This window comes from Pseudophryne corroboree, chromosome 4 (genome assembly GCF_028390025.1).
Source record: "Pseudophryne corroboree isolate aPseCor3 chromosome 4, aPseCor3.hap2, whole genome shotgun sequence".
Lineage (NCBI taxonomy): Eukaryota > Metazoa > Chordata > Amphibia > Anura > Myobatrachidae > Pseudophryne > Pseudophryne corroboree.
The window spans coordinates 253,283,043-253,307,826 of NC_086447.1; the positions used below are offsets into that span (position 1 = coordinate 253,283,043).

The 24,784-nt window shown below is 46.4% G+C and overlaps 1 protein-coding gene across 6 annotated transcripts in view; it reads left to right on the plus strand.

Moving 5' to 3' along the window:
• Positions 1 to 501: 501 nt before the first annotated feature.
• Positions 502 to 24,784, plus strand: part of TSC22D2 (TSC22 domain family member 2) — a 104,539-nt gene continuing 80,256 nt past the window's right edge. For 2 of the 6 annotated variants that reach the window (XR_010175883.1, XR_010175884.1), the window contains exon 1: positions 502 to 2,866. Coding sequence is in view for 3 of the 6 variants with exons in the window: in XM_063916034.1 (XP_063772104.1) it covers positions 1,161 to 2,866; positions 7,294 to 7,336 (1,749 nt within the window). In the remaining 3 variants the exon portion in view is untranslated. Of the gene's footprint in view, positions 2,867 to 7,293; positions 7,500 to 24,784 lie in introns of those variants that run through there. The other 4 variants (XM_063916034.1, XR_010175885.1, XM_063916032.1 and 1 more) reach the window with 4 other exon arrangements.

Sequence of the window (24,784 nt, forward strand, 5' to 3'; positions counted from 1 at the left end):
AAATCCTGTGCAATAGCCCCTACCTAGCCCCCATAGCCTGAGCAATAACCCCCAAATCCTGTGCAATAGCCCCTACCTAGCCCCCATAACTTGAGAAATAATAACCCCTCTCCCCACACACCAGCAGCTCAGTACTAATTAAATCATGGTGCTTCAGGCCATTGCATATAGGAAGAGGAATGCAATGGAATGAGGGATACAAGTTGCGATCACAGCAATTTATTATTTTACCAGCTATCCTGATTTCGCCAGCACAGCCGATTCCGAACCGCGAACCTCGAAAGAGGCGGAGCTTACACCAAACGTACGGAGTTCCGACAAGTGGGCGTGCCGAGGCCGGGCCTATTATGCCACGAAGGTTAATGTGTACACGTCGGGAGGTGTGCGGGAGCTCTGACTGTAATGTACACTAACCGCACCGCACTGTACGCAGCAGGGTACAACGCCGTACGTACGGCTGTTACTGCCGCCGCCCGATGCTCAGCCAATGCAGACGCCAGTTTGTCTCTCTATACGGACTGGAGCATGTCTGCAGCAGCACCCTCATTGTCCAGTGCAATGACGCAGACGTAGCAGCAGCAGCACCCGCCTCCCGCTATACTTACTACCTTATCCTCCAATGATATCATCACAGTCCGACCAATAGAAGGGGAGATGGCACGCCTGCGGCCACGCCCAGCTCTCGTCGGCTCCCTACAGTGCCCCTGGCGGTCATGTAACAGAGCGGGCAGTGTGCGAGAGAGGGGGCGTGTCCCGGGGAGGGGGAGGAGCTGCCCGGCGCCGTCACTAACAGACATTTATTCCCCGCTGCTGCCCCAGCCTCCAGCACCTCCCGGCAGCAGCAGCGCCTCTCACTTCCTCTGTGACGGGACAGCACCACAGCCTAATCCGGACATGTACCCCGCGATGTGGTAGGAGAGAGCGGGGGAGCCGCGGCCCAGCCTCACCCTCCCCAGCCAGCGCCGCCACCTGAGCAGGGCGGCCTGCTACTGCAGTATCCCTGGGCTGCGGTGACAGGAGAGGCCCGCACTGTGAGCCGGGATGTCTGCGCTGCGCTAGAGCCGAGCTCGGTGACCCCGGGAACTCCTCAGTGACCCGGAGCGGCGGAGCCGCCTCTCCCAGCATCCCCGGGGGGACGTGCCCCGGCTCTGCCCCTCGCCATGTCCAAGATGCCGGCGAAGAAGAAGAGCTGCTTCCAGATCACCAGCGTGACCACGGCGCAGGCGGCCAGCAGCATCACCGAGGACACCGAGAGCCTGGACGACCCCGACGAGTCGCGCACCGAGGACGTCTCCTCCGAGATCTTCGACGTGTCCCGGGCCACCGACTATGGGCCTGAGGATGTGCCGGAGCGGAGCTCATCCGAGGAGACCCTCAACAACGTGGGAGACGCGGAGACCTCCGGCACCACCTCCCCCAACCTGCCGCAGGAGGCTCCGGGGGTGAGAGGCAACGGGCAGGCGGCCGGCCCTCAGCACCAGCCCCCGGCAACAGCCGCCCCCCAGCCCCCTGTCGCCGCTGCCTGCACCTCCCGCTTCCGGGTGATCAAACTAGACCACGGCTCTGGAGAGCCGTACCGGAGGGGCCGCTGGACGTGCACGGAGTACTACGATCGGGATCCTGAGAGCGGCAGCCTGATCACCCGCAGCGGAGACGCTATCCGCCACACCGGCACCTATGACCATTCTGCGGACAGCGGCCTGGGCGCCACTGGGGGCTCCACGGTGCACGCAGCTCACGGCGCGGACTCCGGTGCTGATAGCTCTCTCAGCGCCGACTCTGTGAGCGGCCAGCCCGCCCCGCACTTTACAGGCGCTGGGCAGCAGCAGCAGCCCATGGGTGGCGGGGCAGCAGTGCCTACAGGTGCTGCCGGGCAGCCCGTGTATGCCCCCTCCCAGCTGCTGCAGCAGGGACAGTCCTATATGCCCACACACAGCGTCCTGCAGGGAGGCCACAATGGCCCATCAGCGATGCCCATCAGTCAGCATCAGAGCAATGTCTCTGGAGGTCAGTCCCAGCAGTTTACCTACAGCCAGGCCCAGATGCAACCAGGACACCTGATGGTTAGCCAGTCCTCTGGCCAGGTTGAGTATGTGCAGCACATACCCCTTATACAGTCGCAAGGAGCAACCCAACAGCCGGCAAACCCAGTCACTGCGGGTTCTGGGCCTACAGGCGGTCTTCCGGGTCAGCATCTGCAAGCTGGTGGAGCGCAGCTTATGGGTCTTCATTCTGTGGCCAGTGACTCGGTGAGCCAAGGATCAGGACTCCTACAGAATGCACCAACTGCCCAGGGCCACCCAGCACATCTGCAGCAGCCTGGAGGTGTGGCACAGTCAACAGTGTCATCTGTTGGTATGGGGCAGCAAAAACCTATAAGTCAACAGCAAGTGAGTGGGAGTAGTCAGGTGTCGGGCATTCCTGGAGGACACAATGCCATGACGCCTGGAGTGCAGACTGTTCCCATCGCTGTACCCAGTACTGGTGTTTCTGGACTAGCGAGTAGTGCCTCTACTACTCCCATTTCTATGCCAATTTCTCCTGCTACTTTTGTACAGTCTCCATTGAGTAGCCATACTTCTGTAAGCAGGAGTAACAGCCTGATTCCAACAGTTGGGCTTCCATCAGTGCAAGGTACAACAAATGCACATACAGGTCTGCCGCAGGCTAACATTAATCAGTTTCAGACGCAGCCTTTGGCTGGTCAAATTGATGACCGAAGAAAGTCGGAACCCCTACCTCAGCCGCCAATTTCCCTGATTTCTGAGAAGTCTTTTGTGAAAGTTCCTATTGCAGACACTCTAACAAATCCTCTTCACTTACCCGTATTTGGTTTACCTATCCCTGTTGATGGTGAGGATGACAGGTATGAAGTGTTTCACATTTGTCTTAATGCTATGAGTTCACCTTGTTTCCAGGAACGTGAGCACAGTTTCTGTTTATGTACCATTGAATGACACACTTGAACAGCAGGTTTTATAGTGTTGAAAGTGAGTTTGTTAAATATGGTGATAATATCTACAGTTCCAGTTCAACCATGGTCAACATGACACTAGTCAGGATGAGGGACGATGTTTTCCACTGCCGCGCACAAACCTGTTTCCATCTGTTTAATGTACTCAATAATACATCACGTGTCTTGAGCAATAATGACAGATGGAAGTAAAGAATATGTATACATGTTTGTTAATGCTTACTGTTAAATACAATATTGCTGATTTTAGACATGTTTGTCCTATGTCACCGTGTACCTGGCAGCAGTTTACACCACAATGTTGGCACTTGCTATAGTTCTCCTGGTTTCTGCCACAGACAGTATTGTGTGTTAGGGGGTAACTATCTGATATGGTACAACTGAGGGAGGAATGCATGGCTTCTCAATGTAGTGGCAGTCTAGCAAGCACCACAGGTGTGTGTTTAAAAAATAAAATAAAAAAAAAAATGCCGACTGACACTTGCCCAACGGCTTATCATGAAGTACTGCTATCACTGCCGTTTATGGATGGCATTTGCCTTGTTAAATAGGGGTTTCTGGTTGGTAGGGCTTATTTACTAACACTGCTTCTAGGTGCAGAAGTTCTTTTAAATTAAACTGGTAGAAAATAAGGCAGATTTGCAAAACAGCAGTGCGCAACTCTGATCTCCTTTCCCTGATACAGGATACCCTTTGTCTAACTGTTCATTCTTGGCAACCATATCTACTAACCTTAGGGTTCATCTGTGAATTTTAGTGTGTTTTTTTTTTTTTTTTTTTTTAACGTGTAATCTGTTGCTGTGTTTCCATTCTGTGCTCACTATTGGATAATGGGTTCAGACTTCTTGCTTTTAGTTTTCTTCTAGAAGAGAACACTTGTCTACAGCAACAAGACTGCATATAATGTAGAGTAGAATATTTAATTTATGATATCAATAACGTAATTGTGTCCAGTGCAGGTTACAAACCTAACTCTACAATATAATGTAGAGGTATAGGATGTGCTAGATTTGAGCAGAGTCTTATCTAGACTATCAGAATCTCAAGTTTGCTGTTGTCTGTGAAATGGGGATGATCTTTACGTCCAGCTGCACTTACCAGAGATACTTTGCCCATATAACATAACGTCACCATTTTATCCAAAACAAAATCAAAGCTTCATTACATGTATGAATTTATTACGATATGTTTATACACAGAAGATAATGGACATCATCTTTGGGGTTCCTATTTAAACATGACTCTTATTTATTAAGTAACTTGTATAGCGCCAGCACAGTTTCAAGTTGTTCCCAATTGAAATAAAGCATGAGTTGGTAATAGAGGTAAACGTTCCTGTTCTCGCAGGCTTACTATCTATAGCAAGGCTGGCCAAACCGGTCCTCGAGATCTACCAACAGTTCATGTTTTCCAGGCCTCCTGGAGACATGTAGAATTGTCAGTTAGGAATGAATGCAGCACATCTTAATTAGTATTGACTACACTTGTGCACTAGCTAGGTGGTCTTTAAAATGTGAACTGTTGGTAGATCTTGAGGACTGGTTTGGCCAGCCCTGATCTATAGGGACATAGTTTTTATAATGTACCTGTTTTAAAACTGCTGTGGTGGAGAATGTGGGTACAGTTTGACTTATCTTCATTAGCCCCTTTTTGCTTTTAAAAGTCTCTGTATTGAGTCCCAAAGATGTAATGGATTTAGTAGTACCAGTAATGTATACACAAGTATGACATCATGTAATGAGCATTCCGAAGACATCCTGGATTGTATTATTGAGGTCACATACCAGTACCTTGTATCTTACTGGATGAGATGGAGGGTAGTTCTCTATTACCAGTTCTGTAATTTTATTGTCATCGTTTTCTTCAATATAAAATTTCAGTGAGCATTACATGAGTTGCTTAACATAGCTTTTATTGTCCCAAATGTATTAAGCCTTAAGAAGAGATAAAGTTGAGACGCATAAGGAGGGATAAATGACCAGCCAACCGGCTCCTGTCAAATTTTTTTTTTTTTCCCAAACACAGCCTGTGACATGGCTGTTAGGAAGCTGATTGGCTGGTCATTCATCACTTTCAGTCTCCACTTTTATCTCTTAAGGCCTGATACATTTGGGCCATTTGGGTACATGTATTATAGTGGCATGCATCGGGCCGCTATAACGCTTCCTGCTTTGCCTCATTACCGATGTATTAACATCTTGTCTGCCGAAGTGCGCTACCGCCTCCGGCAATGTCCCCCGAGCACACAGCGCGTTGGCTTAGTGCTGACGCTCTGTCTCACTGCCTGGCTGGCTCTTCTACATGCACAGGATCTCGCTACTCGCGCAAGCTCGCCAGCGCAGTCCGAGTCGCCCACCGCCACGGACGGCTCTATACCTGCTTTGGTATATTGGCATCGACACCATGCAGCTGTCGAAATCGACAGCTGCTGGTGTCGGAACGGTCAACGATGCTGATCGTCCATACATTGCCCAAGCATATCGGCCTGCTATCTTACAGATAGCAGCACCGAGGTGGACAGCGGCACCGCTGCCGCCATACATGGGGGGGGGGGGGGGGGGGAGCGGTATAGTGCACATAACGTGCACTGATACCGCTTCTCCCCCATAACGATGGGTAATACATTTACCCCATTGTGGGATACTAGCAGTTTGACTGATATCATGCTTCCTCTGCTCTGTCCAAACTTTTAAACTGGTGAGTAAAATGTTTATATAGAGGGTTTATTTTTTTTGGTGCTTTGCAGTATAAAATGGGTAAAACCATTGTTTTTATAGTGTGTATTTTTCTAGAGCAGGCCTGGCCAATCTATGGCTCTCCAGCTGTTGTGGAACTACAAGTCCCAGCATGCCCTGCTACAATCTTGTTATTGGGAAATGTTAAAAGCATGGCAGATCGTGCTTGGATGTGTAGTTTCACAACAGCTGGAGAGCCACAGGTTGACCAGGCCTGTTCTAGAGCAGTGATAGGCAACCTAATGCAGATTGGAGGTGCTGAACTGGATGGCTCTCTAATAGGCCCCACACACTGGCTGACATCACTCAAAGATATGAACGATTTCGTTCATTAATGAACGAGATACCGTTCATATCTTTGAGTGTGGAGGCACCAGCAATGAACGATGCGCAGCCCCGCGCTCGTTCATCGCTGGTGCCCCGTCGGCTGTGCATGCAGGCCAATATGGACGATCTCGTCCATATTTGCCTGCACTGCTACGGAGGGGGAGTGAAGAAACTTCACTTCCCCCGTCACTGCCCCCCCCCATCCCTCCCCCCCGCCGCCGGGTCGGCCGTATCCGCCGTCGGGCAGCTCGGAGGCGGATCGGCCAATGTGTAGGGCCCTTTACTTTCATAGGTTCCACACATTACTCTTAATCTCAAAATTAATACGTGTACTCTGAAAGACATCTATCTGTAATGACATCAGTAGGCCTTTTAAACAAGCATTAGAAGTTATAACACAATTCTGACAACAAAGTAGCAAGGAGCTGGAGGCTTCTTAATAAAGGCTTGGAGGGCCCCACGTGGCCCATCACTGTTCTAGAGCCGTAATAGTACTTCTGTGTAGTTCTCTGCTCCTAGATCGTATTGGTAGTAAGAATTATATTCCTTATAGGAGTAAACAAAACAATAATCAGTTAATATGCATCATGTTCTGCTTGGAGTTTCTCTTATAGCCATATGTATTTGGCATACTTACTGCTAGATTTCAGTATTGCTTTACCGTTCTTTAGTATCTTATGCCAGGCATGAATTATGCAGTTATTGCCCTGATAATTTGTGGTCAGAGACAACCATACACTATCTAACCTGCCGGACATGGCAAATTATTTGGCATGCCAGACAAATCCGATAACTTGTGGGCTGCGTCGGGCAGTGTATGCTGCCCCTGCCTGAGTGACGGGTATTTCCCTGTTCCTCTCAGTAGAAGATAGGGGGAAAGGACTCCCGGGAGGAAAGCAGATATCGTGTGGCCGTACACTGTGAGATATCTTGCTGTGTATAGCCATGATATCTGAGGACTGTCAGATAGAATGTCTGCTGGTCTGACATTTTATCTGACTGCGTATACCCTGCATTACATAATCTGGTACTTTGCTGTTAAATGGACGCGACCTGTTGTTGGTCTTTTAACTCGGATAATGGTCTCTGTTTTTTCCAGGGTCTGGAAAATGACAGTTGATTTGTTGTGCTACCTAGACCCCTCCTCCCCCCAGCTGTTTAATTAGGCAGGTACTTTGCTGTTAATAATTACTCCCCTGTATATCCTTTTTGTGTTGTTGGAATGCGTAAATAAAATTTGTGATTTGCCCCATATAGGGAAGGAAGGCTGAGGCGTTTCTCCATCAGAAGAGCATTTTGAACATTGTTGGGATGTGTCCAAACCTGCATGTGGCCATCTTGTACTTTTGGGGTAACATTTTTCTGGAGGTGCAACTTGAATAAATGCCAGAATAAAGTGAACCTGAGAGTGGGGAATTGGTTTGAGCAGCAGCATCTGGGGAGAAAGATCTTTCGAAAGCCGTACTTGGTGCAGTCCATTAATTCAAGGCTCTAGATACACAGTACTAAGCGCTGCATTGGGGTCTAGTTCAGTATTCAATTTGCGGGCAATTCCGACAGGTTTTGGACGACGATCCGACTTTTTTTAAAGTCGGATTGACATTGTTGAAAACGGATCAAAAAACTGTCGGAATCACCTGCAAATACGACAAAACACATGGATCCATGGCTAATCCGCCGATCCATGTGTTTTCCGACAGTCAGATTTATTTATTTTTTAAAGTCTGGAAAACTGCACTATAATTGAAAAGGTCAAATCCAAATTCGACCTAAAAAAGCTGGAATCTGACAGTAATTGAATAGATCCCTTAGGCTACAAAAATGTTTTGTAAGGGACGTGTTATTGAAAAATGGTTAAATAGCGTGGTGAAAAAAATCATACAAAAATAGCAATGAAAAATAGTTTGTTTTTTTTACAGCAAAGTACTGAACATCTTTTAACAACATATCTTGCAACAGTAATCTTCAATGTGAAAACGTGCGGCAACAAAACCGAGCAATGTTTGATTAAATCTGCAATATTAGAGTTGTCAGACAAGGGCATATTAAAAGAATACAAGTTCAACTCAAAGCAGCATTCAGTGGGGTCAGACAGACAAAAGGCATCTCAAGCGTTGCCAGGCGTGGGCTATGCCCTAAATGAACATACCTATTAAACTCTGAGGGGCAGATTCAATTGTTATGGGTGTCTAAATGCCCAAACAGTTGTCACAATTCAGTTGTGTTTGGGCACCCATGCACATTGCGCATCTTGCGCCTAAACAGACAGGGTTTAGTCCATGCTGTCTTTAACAAACCTTACCGGACGCTGGAGGCTCCATTGAAATTGCCACAAAGCAAACACTAAAGTGTATATGTGCATGGCACTATATTTGGCATGTCTCATGTACCACCCACTATCTTACTTTTTTTTTTTAGTTATAAAAAAGGGCTGCAACAGTTTAAGCACTTGAAGCGCCATGAAACATAAAGAAAAATGTACTTTAAACTTGGCCAAGCTATAAAGTTAATTAGGGCCAATTGTATATGCTATTTGGTAGACTGGAGGAATGATAAAGGGAAATTTATTGGAGAGAACAAGCCGCAGTTACTGTAGAGAATGGAATGGTACCTCTGAGCTGCTATAATAACTCTGATGCTTACTACATAAGTTTAACCTACAACTCATTGTGGTTGAAAAGCAACTCTTGGCTTATATGAGACCATACTATGATTATAGAGTGGGTGGCAAATGTATGAAGTCTTACATCCAGTTTTGAGCTGGCAGTGTAACGTGTTATCCTGAAAAGGGTACACCAATGGTTGGCTTCAGGGAGTGTGGGCTTAACTGCCTTTCCCAAATCTTATTTGTTGGAATATACTTTTGAAGTGTAATAGTTATGTTGTTACACTGGCTGTCTCAATTATAAAAACAAGTATCTAGGAGCAGTTCTCTTCAAAGAACTGCATTCTTTCAGACTAATAGAGGTATTTTCAGTGCAAGATTTAAGTAACATTTGGGTAATTCCTAGAACCTAAGTATTACAGCTCACGTCGAACTGTTGAGGTCCCTCTAATCTAAATCTCCCAATGTAGTGTTGTTGAGCAAAACTGTCAGTAGATTGGCAAAACATAACTACTATGTCAACTTCTAATTGCACCTTATTCTTGTATGTTGATGCAGAGGAACATATACAGAAATATAGGGCATTGGACCTCTTGTTGGGGCAAGAGATGGGGATTAAAAAGAAAAAAAAATCTCACTGCGAGGGCAACATGCAGCCTGGTTATATTGTAAGTGTCTTGCGATATATGGGGAGGGAGAATTCAAATGTTATCGCACCCCCGATCTCCCGTCTAAAGTGACGGGAGATCGAGGGGTGAAATTCAAATGCCCCCACTTATTGCGCTTATCGTGCCAATGACACTCTGGTTTAGGCGCGCAAAGCACCTAAACCCGACTAAAGTTATGGGTACGAGCGTGAAAATTTATTTATTAGCAGTTTCTTATATAGCGCAGCATATTCCGTTGCGCTTTACAATTAGAACAACGGTTATAGAACAAAACAGGGCAAAGACAGACCTAGTGGTAGGAAGGCCCTGCTCGCAAGCTTACAATCTATAGGGAAATAGGCATTGATACACAAGGATAGATGCTACCTGTTACATAATGTTTCCCCAGATTGCTAGGTTCTTAGTGGGTTGTATGATATGATCACCCAGCAATGTTGTAAGACAAAATGTGAGGTTATGGGGACTGTGCAGAGGGAATGTAACTGGATAGGGAAGCACTGAGGGTTATGTGTGTGGGTCAGGAATTTGGTAGGCTTGTCTGAAGAGATGAGTTTTCAGGGAACGTTTAAAGGTTTGGAGACTAGTGGAGAGTCTTATTGTGCGTGGTAGGGCATTCCACAGAGTGGGTGAAGCCCGGGTAAAGTCCTGTATTTTTGAGTGGGAACAGGTAATACATCTGGATGAGAGACGCAGATCTTGTGCAGAGCGGAGGGGTCTGGTAGGGAGATATTTTGAGATGTAGTGTTCACTCTAGGAGTGAAAAGGGGCAGGGCGCCGGACTCCGGCGGCACATGAGGGGGCGTGGCCACGCCTCCGTCATTTTAGGGGACGGTGCGGCCCACAGACGCTATTATAGAGAGCGTCTGTGGCCGGCGACGTCACTGTTGGGGGCGTGCCCAGCACCTCCGTCGGTGCTGGGCTTCCCCCAGCCCTCTCCCAATGCGTGAATAGATGCCGCGCGCATGCGCACGGCATCTATACACGCCGGGAGGGCAGGGAGCGGGCGGCTGTTCTAGCAGGGTGCCGCAAAAGGGGCAGGGCGGGTTTTGCCTGTTAAAAAACGGGCAGGGCGCGGTGCCCTGCTAAAACAGCCTAGAGTGAACACTAGAGATGAGTGAGATGTATGATGGTGCAGTTTTGGGTAATAGCCTTGTATGTAAGTAAAAGTATTTCTCTATCGTCCTTGTGGATGCTGGGGTTCCTGAAAGGACCATGGGGAATAGCGGCTCCGCAGGAGACAGGGCACAAAAAGTAAAGCTTTCCGATCAGGTGGTGTGCACTGGCTCCTCCCCCTATGACCCTCCTCCAGACTCCAGTTAGATTTTTGTGCCCGGCCGAGAAGGGTGCAATCTAGGTGGCTCTCCTAAAGAGCTGCTTAGAGAAAGTTTAGCTTAGGTTTTTTATTTTACAGTGAGTCCTGCTGGCAACAGGATCACTGCAACGAGGGACTTAGGGGAGAAGGAGTGAACTCACCTGCGTGCAGGATGGATTGGCTTCTTGGCTACTGGACATCAGCTCCAGAGGGACGATCACAGGTACAGCCTGGATGGTCACCGGAGCCGCGCCGCCGGCCCCCTTGCAGATGCTGAAGTAAGAAGAGGTCCAGAATCGGCGGCTGAAGACTCCTGCAGTCTTCTAAAGGTAGCGCACAGCACTGCAGCTGTGCGCCATTTTCCTCTCAGCACACTTCACACGGCAGTCACTGAGGGTGCAGGGCGCTGGGAGGGGGGCGCCCTGGGAGGCAAATGAAAACCTTTTTTGGCGAAAAATACCTCACATATAGCCCCCAGAGGCTATATGGAGATATTTAACCCCTGCCAAGATTCACTAAATAGCGGGAGACGAGCCCGCCGAAAAAGGGGCGGGGCCTATCTCCTCAGCACACAGCGCCATTTTCTCTCACAGAAAGCCTGGAGAGAAGGCTCCCAGGCTCTCCCCTGCACTGCACTACAGAAACAGGGTTAAAACAGAGAGGGGGGGCACTGATTTTGGCGATATTGAGATATATATAAAGATGCTATAAGGGAAAACACTTATATAAGGTTGTCCCTATATAATTATAGCGTTTTGGTGTGTGCTGGCAAACTCTCCCTCTGTCTCCCCAAAGGGCTAGTGTGGGTCCTGTCCTCTGTCAGAGCATTCCCGGTGTGTGTGCTGTGTGTCGGTACGTGTGTGTCGACATGTATGAGGACGATGTTGGTGAGGAGGCGGAGAAATTGCCTGTAATGGTGATGTCACTCTCTAGGGAGTCGACACCGGAATGGATGGCTTATTTAGGGAATTACGTGAGAATGTCAACACGCTGCAAGGTCGGTTGACGACGTGAGACGGCCGACAAACTATTAGTACCGGTCCAGGCGTCTCAGAAACACCGTCAGGGGCGTTAAAAACGCCCATTTACCTCAGTCGGTCGACACAGACACAGACACGGACACTGAATCCAGTGTCGACGGTGAATAAACAAACGTATTTCTCATTAGGGCCACACGTTAAGGGCAATGAAGGAGGTGTTGCATATTTCTGATACTACAAGTACCACAAAAAAGGGTATTATGTGGGAGTGAAAAAACTACCTGTAGTTTTTCCTGAATCAGATAAAATAAAATGAAGTGTGTGATGATGCGTGGGGTTACCCCGATAGCAAATATTGGCGTTATACCCTTTCCCGCCAGAAATTAGGGCGCGTTGGGAAACACCCCTTAGGGTGATAAGGCGCTCACACGCTTATCAAGTGGCGTTACCGTCTCCAGATACGGCCGCCCTCAAGGAGCCAGCTGATAGGAAGCTGGAAAGATATCCTAAAAAGTATATACACACATACGGTGGTTATACTGCGACCAGCGATCGCCATCAGCCTGGAGATGCAGTGCTGGGTTGGCTTGGTCGGATTCCCTGACTGAAAATATTTTATTCATATAGAGCATTTAATAGGATGCATTCTATATATATGTACGTGAGATGCACAGAGGGATATTTGCTCTCTGGCATCAAGATAAGTACGTTGTCCATATCACCCAGAAGATGTCATGGACACGACAGTGGTCAGGTGATACAGATCCCATACGGCACATGGAAGTATTGCCGTATAAAGGGAAGGAGTTAGTTGGGGTCGGTCCATCGGACCTGGGGACCACGGCAACAGCTGGGAAATCCAACCTTTTTACCCCAAGTTACATCTCAGCTGAAAAAGACACCGTCTTTTCAGCCTCAATCCTTCCTTTCCCATGAGGGCATGCAGGCAAAAGGCCAGTCATATCTGCCCAGACATAGAGGTAAGGGAAGTAGACTGCAGCAGGCAGCCCCTTCCCAGGAAAAGAAGCCCTCCACCGCGTCTGCCAAGTCCTCAGCATGACGCTGGGGCCGTGCAAGCGGACTCAAGGTGGGGGGGTAGTCTCAAGAGTCTCAGCGCGCAGTGGGATCACTCGCAGGTTGATCCCTAGATAGTACAAGTATTATCCCAGGGGTACAGATTGGAGAGTCGAGACATCTTCTCCTCGCAGGTTTCTGAAGTCTGCTTTACCAACGGCTCCCTCCGACAGGGAGGCAGCATTGGAAACAATTCACAAGCTGTATATCCAGCAGGTGATAATCAAAGTACCCCTCCTACAACAAGGAAAAGGGTATTATTTTTCCACACTATATTGTGGTACTGAAGCCAGACGGCTTGGTGAGACATAGTCTAAACTGAAATCTTTGAACACTTACATAAAAGGTTCAAATCGAGATGGAGTCACTCAGAGCAGTGATAGCGAACCGGAAAAAAGGGGACTATATGGTGTCCCTGGACATCAAGGATTACCTCCATGTCCAAATTTGCCCTTCTCAACAAGGGTACCTCTGGTTCGTGGTACAGAACTGTCAATATCCGTTTCAGACGATGCCGTTTGAATTATCCACGGCACCCCGGGCCTTTTACCACGGTAATGGCCGAAAAGATGTTTCTTCAAAGAAAAAAGGCATCTAAATTATCCCTTACTTGGACGATATCCTGAAAAGGGCAAGTTCCAGAGAACAGTTGGAGGTCGGAAGAGCACTATCTAAAGTAGTTCTACGACAGCACGACTGGATTCTAAATATTCCAAGAATCGCAGCTGTTTTCCGACGATACGTCTGCTGTTCCTAGGAATGATTCTGGGCATAGTCCAGAAAAAGGTGTTCCTCCGGGAGGAAAAAGCCAAGGAGTTATTCGACCTAGTCAGAAACCTCCTAAAACCAGGCCAAGTATCAGTGCATCAATGCACAGGAGTCCTGGGAAAAATGGTGGCTTCTTACGAAGCGATTCCATTCTGCAGATCTCAGGGGATTTGCTGGACGAATGGTCCGGATCGCATTTTCAGATGCATCAGCGGATAATCCTGTCTCCAAGGACAAGGGTGTCTCTTCTGTGGGGGCTGCAGAGTGCTCATCTTTTAGAGGGCAGCACACTCAGCATTCAGGACTGTGTTCTGGGGACCACGGATACCAGCCTGAGAGGCTGGGGAGTAGTCACACAGGGAAAAAATTTCCAAGGAAGTGTGGTCAAGTCTGGAGACTTCTCTCCACATGAATATACTGGAGCTAAGGGCAATTTACAATGCTCTGAGCCTAGGAAGACTCCTGCTTCAAAGTCAACCGGTGCTGATCCAGTAGGACATCATCATGGCGGTCGCCCACGTTATCAGACGGGGCGACACAAGAAGCAGGAGGGCAATGACAGCAAGGATTCTTCGCTGGGCGGAAAATCATGTGATAACACTGTCAGCAGTGTTCATTCCGGGAGTGGGCAACTGGGAAGATTTCCTCAGCATAAATGAATTCCACCCGGAAAAGTGGAAACTTAATCTGGAAGTTTCCACATGATTGTAAACCGTTGGGAAAGACCAAAGGTGGTTATGATGGCGTCCCACCTGAAGCGCCAGGTCAAGAGACTCAGGCAATAGCTGGGACGCTCTGGTAACACCGTCGGTGTACCAGTCGGTGTATGTGTTCCATCCTCTGCTTTTCATACCCAATGTATTGAAAATGATAGGAAGGAGAGGAGTAAGAACTATACTCGTGGCTCCGGTTTGGCCAAGAAGGACTTGGTTCCCGGAACTTCAAGAGATACTAAGAAGGGTCTTGATTCGGCAAGAACCGTGTCTGTTCCGGGACTTACCGCAGCTGCGTTGACGCCAAGGCGGGTGAACGCCGGATCCTAAGGGAAAGAGGCATTCCGGAAGAGGTCATCCCTACCCTGGTCAGAGCCAGGAAGGAGGTGACCGCACAACATTATCACCACTTAGGTGAAAATATGTGCCAGGGTGTGAGTCCAGGAAGGCTCCACGGAAGAATTTCAACTAGGTTAATTTCTACATTTCCTGCAAACAGGAGTGTCTATGGGTCTCAAATTGGGTCCATTAAGGTTCAAATTTCGGCCTGTTGATTTTCTTCCAGAAAGAAATTGGCTTCAGTTCCTGAAGTCCAGAAGTTGTTAAGGGAGTACTGCATATACAGCCCCTTTGATGTCTCCAGTGGCACTGGGCAATCTCAACGTAGTTTTGGGATTCCTAAAAAATCACATTGGTTTAAACAACTCAAATCTGTGGATTTGATATATCTCACATGGAAAATGACCATGCTGTTGGTCCTGGCCTCGGCCAGGCGAGTGTCAGAATTGGCGGCTTTATCTCACAAAGCCATATCTGATTGTCCATTCGGACAGAGCAAAGCTGCGGACTCGTCCCCAGTTTCTCCTTAAGGTGGTGTCAGCGTTTCACCTGAACCAGCTTATTGTGGTACCTGCGGCTACTAGGGACTTGGAGGACTCCAAGTTGCTGGATGTTATCAGGGCCCTGAAAATATAGTTTCCAGGTTGGCTGGAGTCAGGAAATCTGACTTGCTGTTTATCCTGTATGCACCCAACAATGCTGGGTGCTTCTGCTTCTAAGCAGTCGATTGCTCGTGGGATTGGTAGCACAATTCAACTTGCACATTCTGTGGCAGGCCTGCCACAGTCTAAATCTGTTAAGGCCCATTCCACAAGGAATGTGGGCTCATCTTGGGCGGCTGCCCGAGGGGTCTCGGCATTACAACTTTGCCGAGCAGCTACGTGGTCGGGGGAGAACACGTTTGTAAAATTCTACAAATTTGATACCCTGGCAAAAGAGGACCTGGAGTTCTCTCATTCGGTGCTGCAGAGTCATCCGCACTCTCCCGCCCGTTTGGGAGCTTTGGTATAATCCCCATGGTCCTTTCAGGAACCCCAGCATCCACAAGGACGATAGAGAAAATAAGAATTTACTTACCGATAATTCTATTTCTCGGAGTCCGTAGTGGATGCTGGGCGCCCATCCCAAGTGCGGATTATCTGCAATACTTGTACATAGTTATTGCTAACTAAATCGGGTTATTGTTGTTGTGAGCCATCTTTTCAGAGGCTCCGCTGTTATCATACTGTTAACTGGGTTCAGATCACAGGTTGTACAGTGTGATTGGTGTGGCTGGTATGAGTCTTACCCGGGATTCAAAATTCCTCCCTTATTGTGTACGCTCGTCCGGGCACAGTACCTAACTGGAGTCTGGAGGAGGGTCATAGGGGGAGGAGCCAGTGCACACCACCTGATCGGAAAGCTTTACTTTTTGTGCCCTGTCTCCTGCGGAGCCGCTATTCCCCATGGTCCTTTCAGGAACCCCAGCATCCACTACGGACTCCGAGAAATAGAATTATCGGTAAGTAAATTCTTATTTTTATATTTGACACGGTAGAATACCGGTAACCAATGGAGGGACTGACAGAGCGGATCAGCAGACGAAGAATGTCTGGCGAGGAAGATTAGCCTCGCAGCTGCATTTAAAATTAATTGAAGTGGTGAGAGCCTATGTTTGGGAAGACCAGTAAGGAGACTATTACAATAATCAATGCGGGAGATGATGAGTGCATGGATCAGAGTTTTTACAGTGGGTGCCCAAATGGGTCTCTGCTCGTATTTCACCTCGCAACATTATAATACTGCCGGTGGGTGGGAGAGGGGGCGGAGATTTGAATCTCGCACCATGATTTGTGTAGCACTGGTGCTTTTATCTGGGATTTTTATTTTTATTTTGAGAAGCACGTATAACGTCTTAAGGGCTTAATTCGTTTTGTGACAAGGGAGGCACGGTCGATTTTTTTTTTTTTTTTTTTTTTTTTTTTTTTTTTTTTTGTCTGCATGCCATCTTGGAGTTATGTAATGTTCATGAATGCTGTATAGCCAGTGAGTCTGATTTTGGAGTTAGGCCCTTTTGTTTGCCTAAGTATGCATTGAATTCTGTTTTGTCCGGACCTGTTTTAATGTAGTTATTTGAAACGTATCTGGATGGATGATGTACAAGATGAGTCTCCCATGTCCGTAAACACCATTTCTTGAGCGTGACTGAGATAGTGACACCTTTGTTTATGATGGTAAAATGTACATAAACCTTTTGTTTCATGCTCAAAATTATAAAAAATAAAATTGAATATAAATTACCTTCAGGTGTTCCTGTTTAGACTTAGGTCCCATTCCCAGGATATCTCATTTTGGGGTCTATTTACTAAGCCTTTGATGGAGATAAAGAGGCCAGAGATAAAGTACCAGCCAATCAGCTCCTGTCATTTTTCAAACCCAGCCTATGACATGGCAATCAGCTCCCAATTGCCATGTCATAGGCTGGGTTTGAAAAATGACAGGAGCTGATTGGCTGGTACTTTATCTCCATCCACTTTACCTCCATCCAAGGCTTAGTAAATAGACCCCTGAGTCATGCATATATTCCAAAGTATGGAAGAATAGAAAATGCTACTGGTACAGTATCTAACTTTTCAAATATGAGCCTCAACTTTTATACCAGCCCTGAAATATACATTTGTTGTGAGTACTTTTTAGGAAACTTAATAGCTACAAGACTGAAAAGGATGATGTAGTAGGCCCTGTGGCTCAGTCAGCTTGTCTGTGGTTGCCCCATCACACACACCCCACCACCAATCGCTGAATCAGGAATATTTGTCCCTTAGCCTATTGTGTTTTCCACTCAGACCAATTTTGAAACCTGAATTGATTTGGAGTGCTTTAGTATTTTGTCTTTTCTATGTGGATTGATGCCCCAGAATGGTATTTCAGTGATGCAGCCTTTCTTTTATACCCGTTATAACATGTCACCTAAAACAGCGCATGCATCCATTGCCATCTAACAGTAATGCTTAATACTGTGTCTCTGAGCTGTAGATGGTGGGAACTTCTGCTTCATGATGGAGTGGGTATGGTGGACAAGTCCTTTTATTTTTATTTTTTTCAAATGTGTTTATTGACAAATGACACGGTACAGAAGACAAATAAAGCAAAATATACATAACAGAGTTGGTGGACAATTCTTAGTTGGTCATTTATTTGGCTGTTCTAACCAGACTGTTTTTTATTAAACGTTATCAGGGGTGTCTTACAGTGAAATCTTGTTTGGAGAAGCTGTCGTGCTATGAGATAGATGTGTATCTGTCTGTTCTGTTACCTGCTTGATCCCATGTAGTATGTAAGCCTTCACCAGTATACTGTTCCTAGGTTACTGTGTATATGAAGATGCATTCATGTAAGGGAGGTTGTTCCTTGAAAAGTCGTCCACATTTGGCACATAGGTAAAATGACCCTGTTGGAATAAGAACGACGTACAGATCATTTTCCATAGATAGCTGACCAGTATGAACTGCACAGGCTGCTTTCCAGGAACTGTAATGAATGGATGTAATTGTGAACTGTCAGCTATAGCAGCTAGCCAGCTGAAAACCTGATTGTAAGCCCCTCGTTTCTAGGTGTCGGTTGCCTCATTTGCTTAAAGGCTTACTTGTGCACTGTTAATAGCATGATTTATCAGCTTCAATTATCAGAAATGACCATTAAAATGCTTGTTATTCACAGAAGTGTTGGGCTGATTGAATTTGAGAACATAATTTGCTGTCTGCTTATTATGCTTGGGAAAGCCACGAGTTTGGTTGACTGTTTCCTGTTAAGTTGCTGCCAAGCATTGGGTACTGTCAAAGCCAACTGTAATATGAGCCATTCTGGGGGCGGAAGAGGCAGATTCTTAGTGCTATACAAGAGGACTGGTTGGGGTTTCTTTTTTTTTTTGTTAACTTTTTAGTTTTAGATAAATGGGCAAAATGCAACTAGCACATGCTCAGAGTAATTGAGCTGTGACTATGTTTCCTTTCTTTTACATACTCTTTGTCAATGAGCTGTAGGCAAGCGCTTGCAAAATCAAATCATTATCTGGCTTTTCCACTTTATTGTTTTAGCTCTTGGCTTTAGAGTGAGGGCTGGAGACTATTCCAGATGTATGCTCACATAATCGCTAATATTTACTCTAACATTATAATGCACCACTTTACAGTCACTTGCACGTGTGCACTGGGCAGTACTGGAAAACACGTGCTAGGTACAGGTACTAAAGTGCAGCATTGAAAATTACTTGTACACACTCATAATTCGGTATTCATATCCACTTTACAACTTTAAACATCAGACCTTGCTTCACTCTGTACATGATTTATTCCTCTGCAGTGATTTGATATAATTGGGGTTCTCTCTCTCTCTCTCTCTCTCTCTCTCTCTCTCTCTCTCTCTCTCTCTCTCTCTCTCTCTCTCTCTCTCTCTCTCTCTCTCTCTCTCTCTCTCTCTCTCTCTCTCTCTCTCTCTCATATATACAAGTCCTCCTTTTTTTTTTTTTTTTTTTTTTTTTTTTTTAAAGGGGGGGAAAGTGATCCAAAAAAACTTGGATACTAATTACGTGTTTATTCCAGCTGTATAGTCAGCTATCTTCCTTGTCACAGTATTCTTGCACACTGCACTTGTACTGACTTTAAGTGGACCTTTGTCCAGATATTGGGCATCCTGCATAGCTGTAACTGACTAGAGCAGAAATTCTCAAACTAGGCCATGGGTCTTCAACCTTGGCCCTCCAGCTGCTGTGGAACTACACATTCCAGAATGCCCGGTCTCAGTTTTAGCATGCCTTAATAGCAAAACTGGCAGATCATGCTGGGATTTGTAGTTCCACAGCAGCTGGAGGGCCAAGTTTCAAGACCTATGATATAGCCCAGTGGTTCTCAAACTGTGTGCCGTGGCACCCAGGGTGCCTTGGATTGGTGGTCCATGACCACTTATAATTATTTATGGTCAATGTAGTAGGCAAAAGTAGTGCTGGCGGCTGCCAATCATAAAATGTGGACAAACAGAAGCAAATCTGTCACTCACCGCACAATTGAACCTAAGAATGACATATAAACAGAATTCACTTAAATTTCTCAACTTTTGCCCTAGGGGTGACGTGAAAAAAATCACAATACTCTAGGGTGCCGTGATTCAAAAACAGTTTGTGAACCACTGATCTAGCCATTTCAAATCCTATTGAGTTTCTGGGCCATCATTTTAATAGATTCAGCTTTTTAGTTAAAAGAAAATCCTAGATTTTAAAGATCTCAGCCCATGTAGCCATCCCTTTATTTCAGGTGCCTCTCCTCTAGTCTCCATCAGTGTTATGGCTCAGTGTTCCACCAACAGTCTACCATGCTTGCGATCATTGTTAGTAGTATGAAGTATTGTTATAATACGGATATGAGGTGGAGCATTAACCTTTTTTTAACTGAATGTACACATGCTAGCACTTCTTGTACTTTACAAGCTGACTAGTAAGTTGATCTGCCATAGGTCAATATTGATGCAAAATGTGACATACTGTAATATATTTATGAAGAATCCTGCACTTCTATTATCCAGCTTTTGTGTGGTGTGGTTTTGTCTTATGCCTCTCCATAATAGTGATGGGAGAGATTTGTGTTTATTAAAACATTCTGTCTGGGGTGATTGGCATGAGTCTGTTTCCATTTTATTTTCAACCTCTTTATGATATCTTAAAAATTGTCTCTTCATAGTTGAATCTTATTTCTTACCTGTGTGCCCAAAACATAAATGAAGATTGTGTGTGTGGTGTGGTTTTTTTTCTCTTTCTTTTTTTGTGCAATTAATAGTTCTAGTGATCTCCTAAAAGCTGATGAATAGAACTGGTCTGTAGCGTAACCATTCATTCGGGTGTGTGGGTGTTTATTTTTTTTAATTTCTCTCTCTCTCTCTCTCTCTCTCTCTCTCTCTCTCTCTCTCTCTCTCTCTCTCTCTCTCTCTCTCTCTCTCTCTCTCTCTCTCTCTCTCTCTCTCTCTCTCTCTCTCTCTCTCTCTCTCTCTCTCTCATTTATAAGGAAGAGCCTTGGATATAATGCTGTAGATTAAAGATACATTTTGGATAGGAAGTCTACAGAGGCTGGTATTTCCCTGCTTTTGTAAAAAAAAAAAAATAAAAAAAAAAAAAAAATATATATATATATATATATATATATATATATATATATATATATATATATATATATATATTATAAAAAAAAAAAAAATTTTTATTAATTATATTTCTCCTAAATTATATTCAGCGACTGTTGCAAAGGTCGTTTTGGTAAATACTATATATTGCGAGCATGTGTGATTATATTCTGATCCTTCTGCTCAAATTCCAGTAGTGTATAATCCTCCTTGTACTATTGCATTTTTGGGTAACAAAAACTTACCATTAATTGGGGGGAATTTAAATTGTTCTGGGCATCTAATTTTCGCATCTAAACGGTACTTTTTAGATGCCGAAACAATTGTCACTATTCAATTGATTGGGCGCACACGCATGTTGAGGCCAAACAGACCAGGTTTAGTGGCCTAAAACTGCTAAACCCATTTAAACTCCTGTTTTGGGCATCCAATCTCCCATTTGGACAACCAAAGTGCCGGTTTTGCACACTTCTCTTCACCTCAGGAGGCTGTGAGAAAGTGTCCTCCATGGCTGCTGGGCGGCAGAACAATTGAATTGCTGCCATTGGGCTTCAAAACTATTTGAATCGGGCCCCCTGGTATCCTCTTATTGGTCAACCTTTGGCATAATACCTCAAAGTCTGGGCTCCCTTAGGACCAGTCCCTCCTACTGTACGTTCCCTCAGGGGAGACCTTTTTGTCATGCTAGAGCCTCTCTAGTCTGGAGAAACCAAAGTGTGCCCTACATTTCCAATGAAGCCTGAGCCTCTGGTGAGTGAGCCCTGCAACAGTTAAGCTATATACGCCTATCCATGCAAACTGTCTTGTGGGAACAAAAATCTGGTAATCTAGAGGAGCAAATGTAAATTAACCATTTTCTCCCAAATGCTGAAAAACAGACAATGGTCGTTTAGACAAAATTTGTTACATTTGTTTGTCTATTTTCCAGCATTTGGTTTCAAATGGTTGATTGACATTCACTCCTCCTACGTTACCAGATTTGTGTTCCCACCAGACAGATTGGACAGATAAATCTTTAGATGTGGCCTGCTCGCTGTCGAAGCACGTCTTCAACTCCAGAGTATCAACCAATTTGGGCAAACTAGCTTCACATAGGGAAGGACAGGGATGCCATGAACACTTTGTACTCGCCTAGTAATTTTGTGTAAATTGTAATGGTGGCACTGCAGATGATGATGATGATAAAAATAAAAAATGTATTATTATGATGTCTGGCACCCAAAAAGAAAGTTGCCTACTCTTGCAGCATATAATTGTGGTGCATGGAAAGTTACTGTGTACATGGGCACCTTTTTTAATGTTTTGTAATTTTAAAACTTTTGATGTAATACAGCTTGTCGGGCAGTATATCCGTGCTCTTAACACAAGAAAAGTTACCCGCACTGGAATTAAGGGTTCCAGCAGTTTGTGGGTCAGGGAGGATTGGTACTTTCCAGATGCCAGTCCTGAAATATCAGTCCCTTGTAGTTTTAGTTTAAATGAGGAACTTACTGGCATAGTAGTATAATTTGGCTTTTATTTGTTTTTGCCAGTTTTCTTATCAGCCTACCTAATTCTAAAATCCTTATTTCCCTGACGTCCTAGTGGATGCTGGGAACTCCGTAAGGACCATGGGGAATAGCGGCTCCGCAGGAGTCTGGGCACAAAAGTAAAGCTTTAGGACTACCTGGTGTGCACTGGCTCCTCCCCCTATGACCCTCCTCCAAGCCTCAGTTAGATTTTTGTCCGACCGAGCAGGGTGCAATCTCGGGGGCTCTCCTGAGCTTCTTAGAAAAAGTTAGTTTTAGGTTTCTTATTTTCAGTGAGACCTGCTGGCAACAGGCTCACTGCATCGAGGGACTAAGGGGAGAAGAAGCGAACCTGCCTGCTTGCAGCCAGCTTGGGCTTCTTAGGCTACTGGACACCATTAGCTCCAGAGGGACCGAACACAGGCCCAGCCTCTGAGTCCGGTCCCAGAGCCGCGCCGCCGGCCCCCTTACAGAGCCAGAAGCAAGAAGAGGTCCGGAAAATCGGCGGCAGAAGACATCAGTCTTCAACAAGGTAGCGCACAGCACTGCAGCTGTGCGCCATTGCTCCTCAGGCACACTTCACATTCCGGTCACTGAGGGTGCAGGGCGCTAGGGGGGGGGCGCCCTGAGCAGCAATAAAAACACCTTGGCTGGCGAAAATACACCACATATAACCCCCAGGGCTATATGGATGTATTTTAACCCCTGCCAGAATACAGCAAAACGCGGGAGAAAAGTCCGCCGAGAAGGGGGCGGAGCCTATCTCAGCACGCGGGCGCCATTTTCCCTCACAGCTCCGCTGGAAGGACGTCTCCCTGACTCTCCCCTGCAGTCCTGCACTACAGAAACAAGAGGGGGGGGCACTAATTTTGCGCAGTAATAATAAAAACAGCAGCTATAAGGGAAAAACACCTTTTATAGGGTTATCCCAGTATATATATAGCGCTCTGGTGTGTGCTGGCATACTCTCCCTCTGTCTCCCCAAAGGGCTAGTGGGGTCCTGTCCTCTATCAGAGCATTCCCTGTGTGTGTGCAGTGTGTCGGTACGATTGTGTCGACATGTATGAGGAGGAAAATGATGTGGAGGCGGAGCAATTGCCTGTAATAGAGATGTCACCCCCTAGGGAGTCGACACCTGAGTGGATGGGCTTATGGAAGGAATTACGTGACAGTGTCAGCTTTTTACAAAAGACGGTTGATGACATGAGACGGCCGGCTACTCAGCTTGTGCCTGTCCAGGCGTCTCAAAGGCCATCAGGGGCTCTAAAACGCCCGTTACCTCAGATGGCAGATGCCGACACGGATACTGACTCCAGTGTCGACGATGAAGAGACGAATGTGACTTCCAGTAGGGCCACACGTTACATGATTGAGGCAATGAAAAATGTTTTACATATTTCTGATAATACAAGTACCACGAAAAAGGGTATTATGTTTGGTGAGAAAAAACTGCCTGTAGTTTTTCCTGCATCTGAGGAATTAAATGAAGTGTGTGATGAAGCGTGGGTTTCCCCCGATAAAAAAACTGATAATTCCTAAAAGGTTATTGGCATCATACCCCTTCCCGCCAGAGGATAGGGCACGTTGGGAAACACCCCCTAAGGTGGATAAAGCACTCACACACTTGTCTAAACAGGTGGCACTGCCGTTTCCTGATACGGCCGCCCTTAAGGAACCTGCTGACAGAAAGCAGGAGAATATCCTAAAATGTATATACACTCACACGGGTGTTATACTGCGACCACCAATCGCCTCAGCCTGGATGTGCAGTGCTGGGGTGGCTTGGTCGGATTTCCTGACTGAGAATATTGATACCCTAGATAGGGACAGTATATTACTGACTATAGAGCATTTAAAAGATGCATTTTTATATACGCGTGATGCACAGAGGGATATTTGCCGACTGGCATCAAGAGTAAGTGCGCTGTCCATCTCTGCCGGAAGAGGGTTATGGACGCGGCAGTGGTCAGGTGATGCGGATTCCAGAAGGCATATGGAAGTATTGCCTTATAAAGGGGAGGAGTTATTTGGGGTAGGTCTATCAGACCTGGTGGCCACGGCAACTGCTGGGAAATCCACATTTTTACCCCAGGTAGCCTCTCAACATAAGAAGACGCCGTATTATCAGGCGCAGTCCTTTCGGCCCCAGAAGGGCAAGCGGGCAAAAGGCTCCTCATTTCTGCCCCGTGGCAGAGGGAGAGGAAAAAGGCTGCAGCAAACAGCCAGTTCCCAGGAACAGAAGCCCTCTCCCGCTTCTGCCAAGTCCTCAGCATGACGCTGGGGCTTTACAAGCGGACTCAGGCACGGTGGGGGCCCGTCTCAAGAATTGCAGTGGGCTCACTCACAAGTGGACCCCTGGATCCTTCAGGTGGTATCTCAGGGGTACAAATTTGGAATTCGAGACGTTTCCCCCTCGCCGTTTCCTAAAGTCTGCTTTACCGACGTCTCCCTCCGACAGGGAGGCGGTATTGGAAGCCATTCATAAGCTGTATTCCCAGCAGGTGATAATCAAGGTACCCCTCCTGCAACAGGGAAAGGGGTATTATTCCACGCTGTTTGTGGTACCGAAGCCGGACGGCTCGGTGAGACCTATTTTAAATCTGAAATCCTTGAACACTTACATACAGAGGTTCA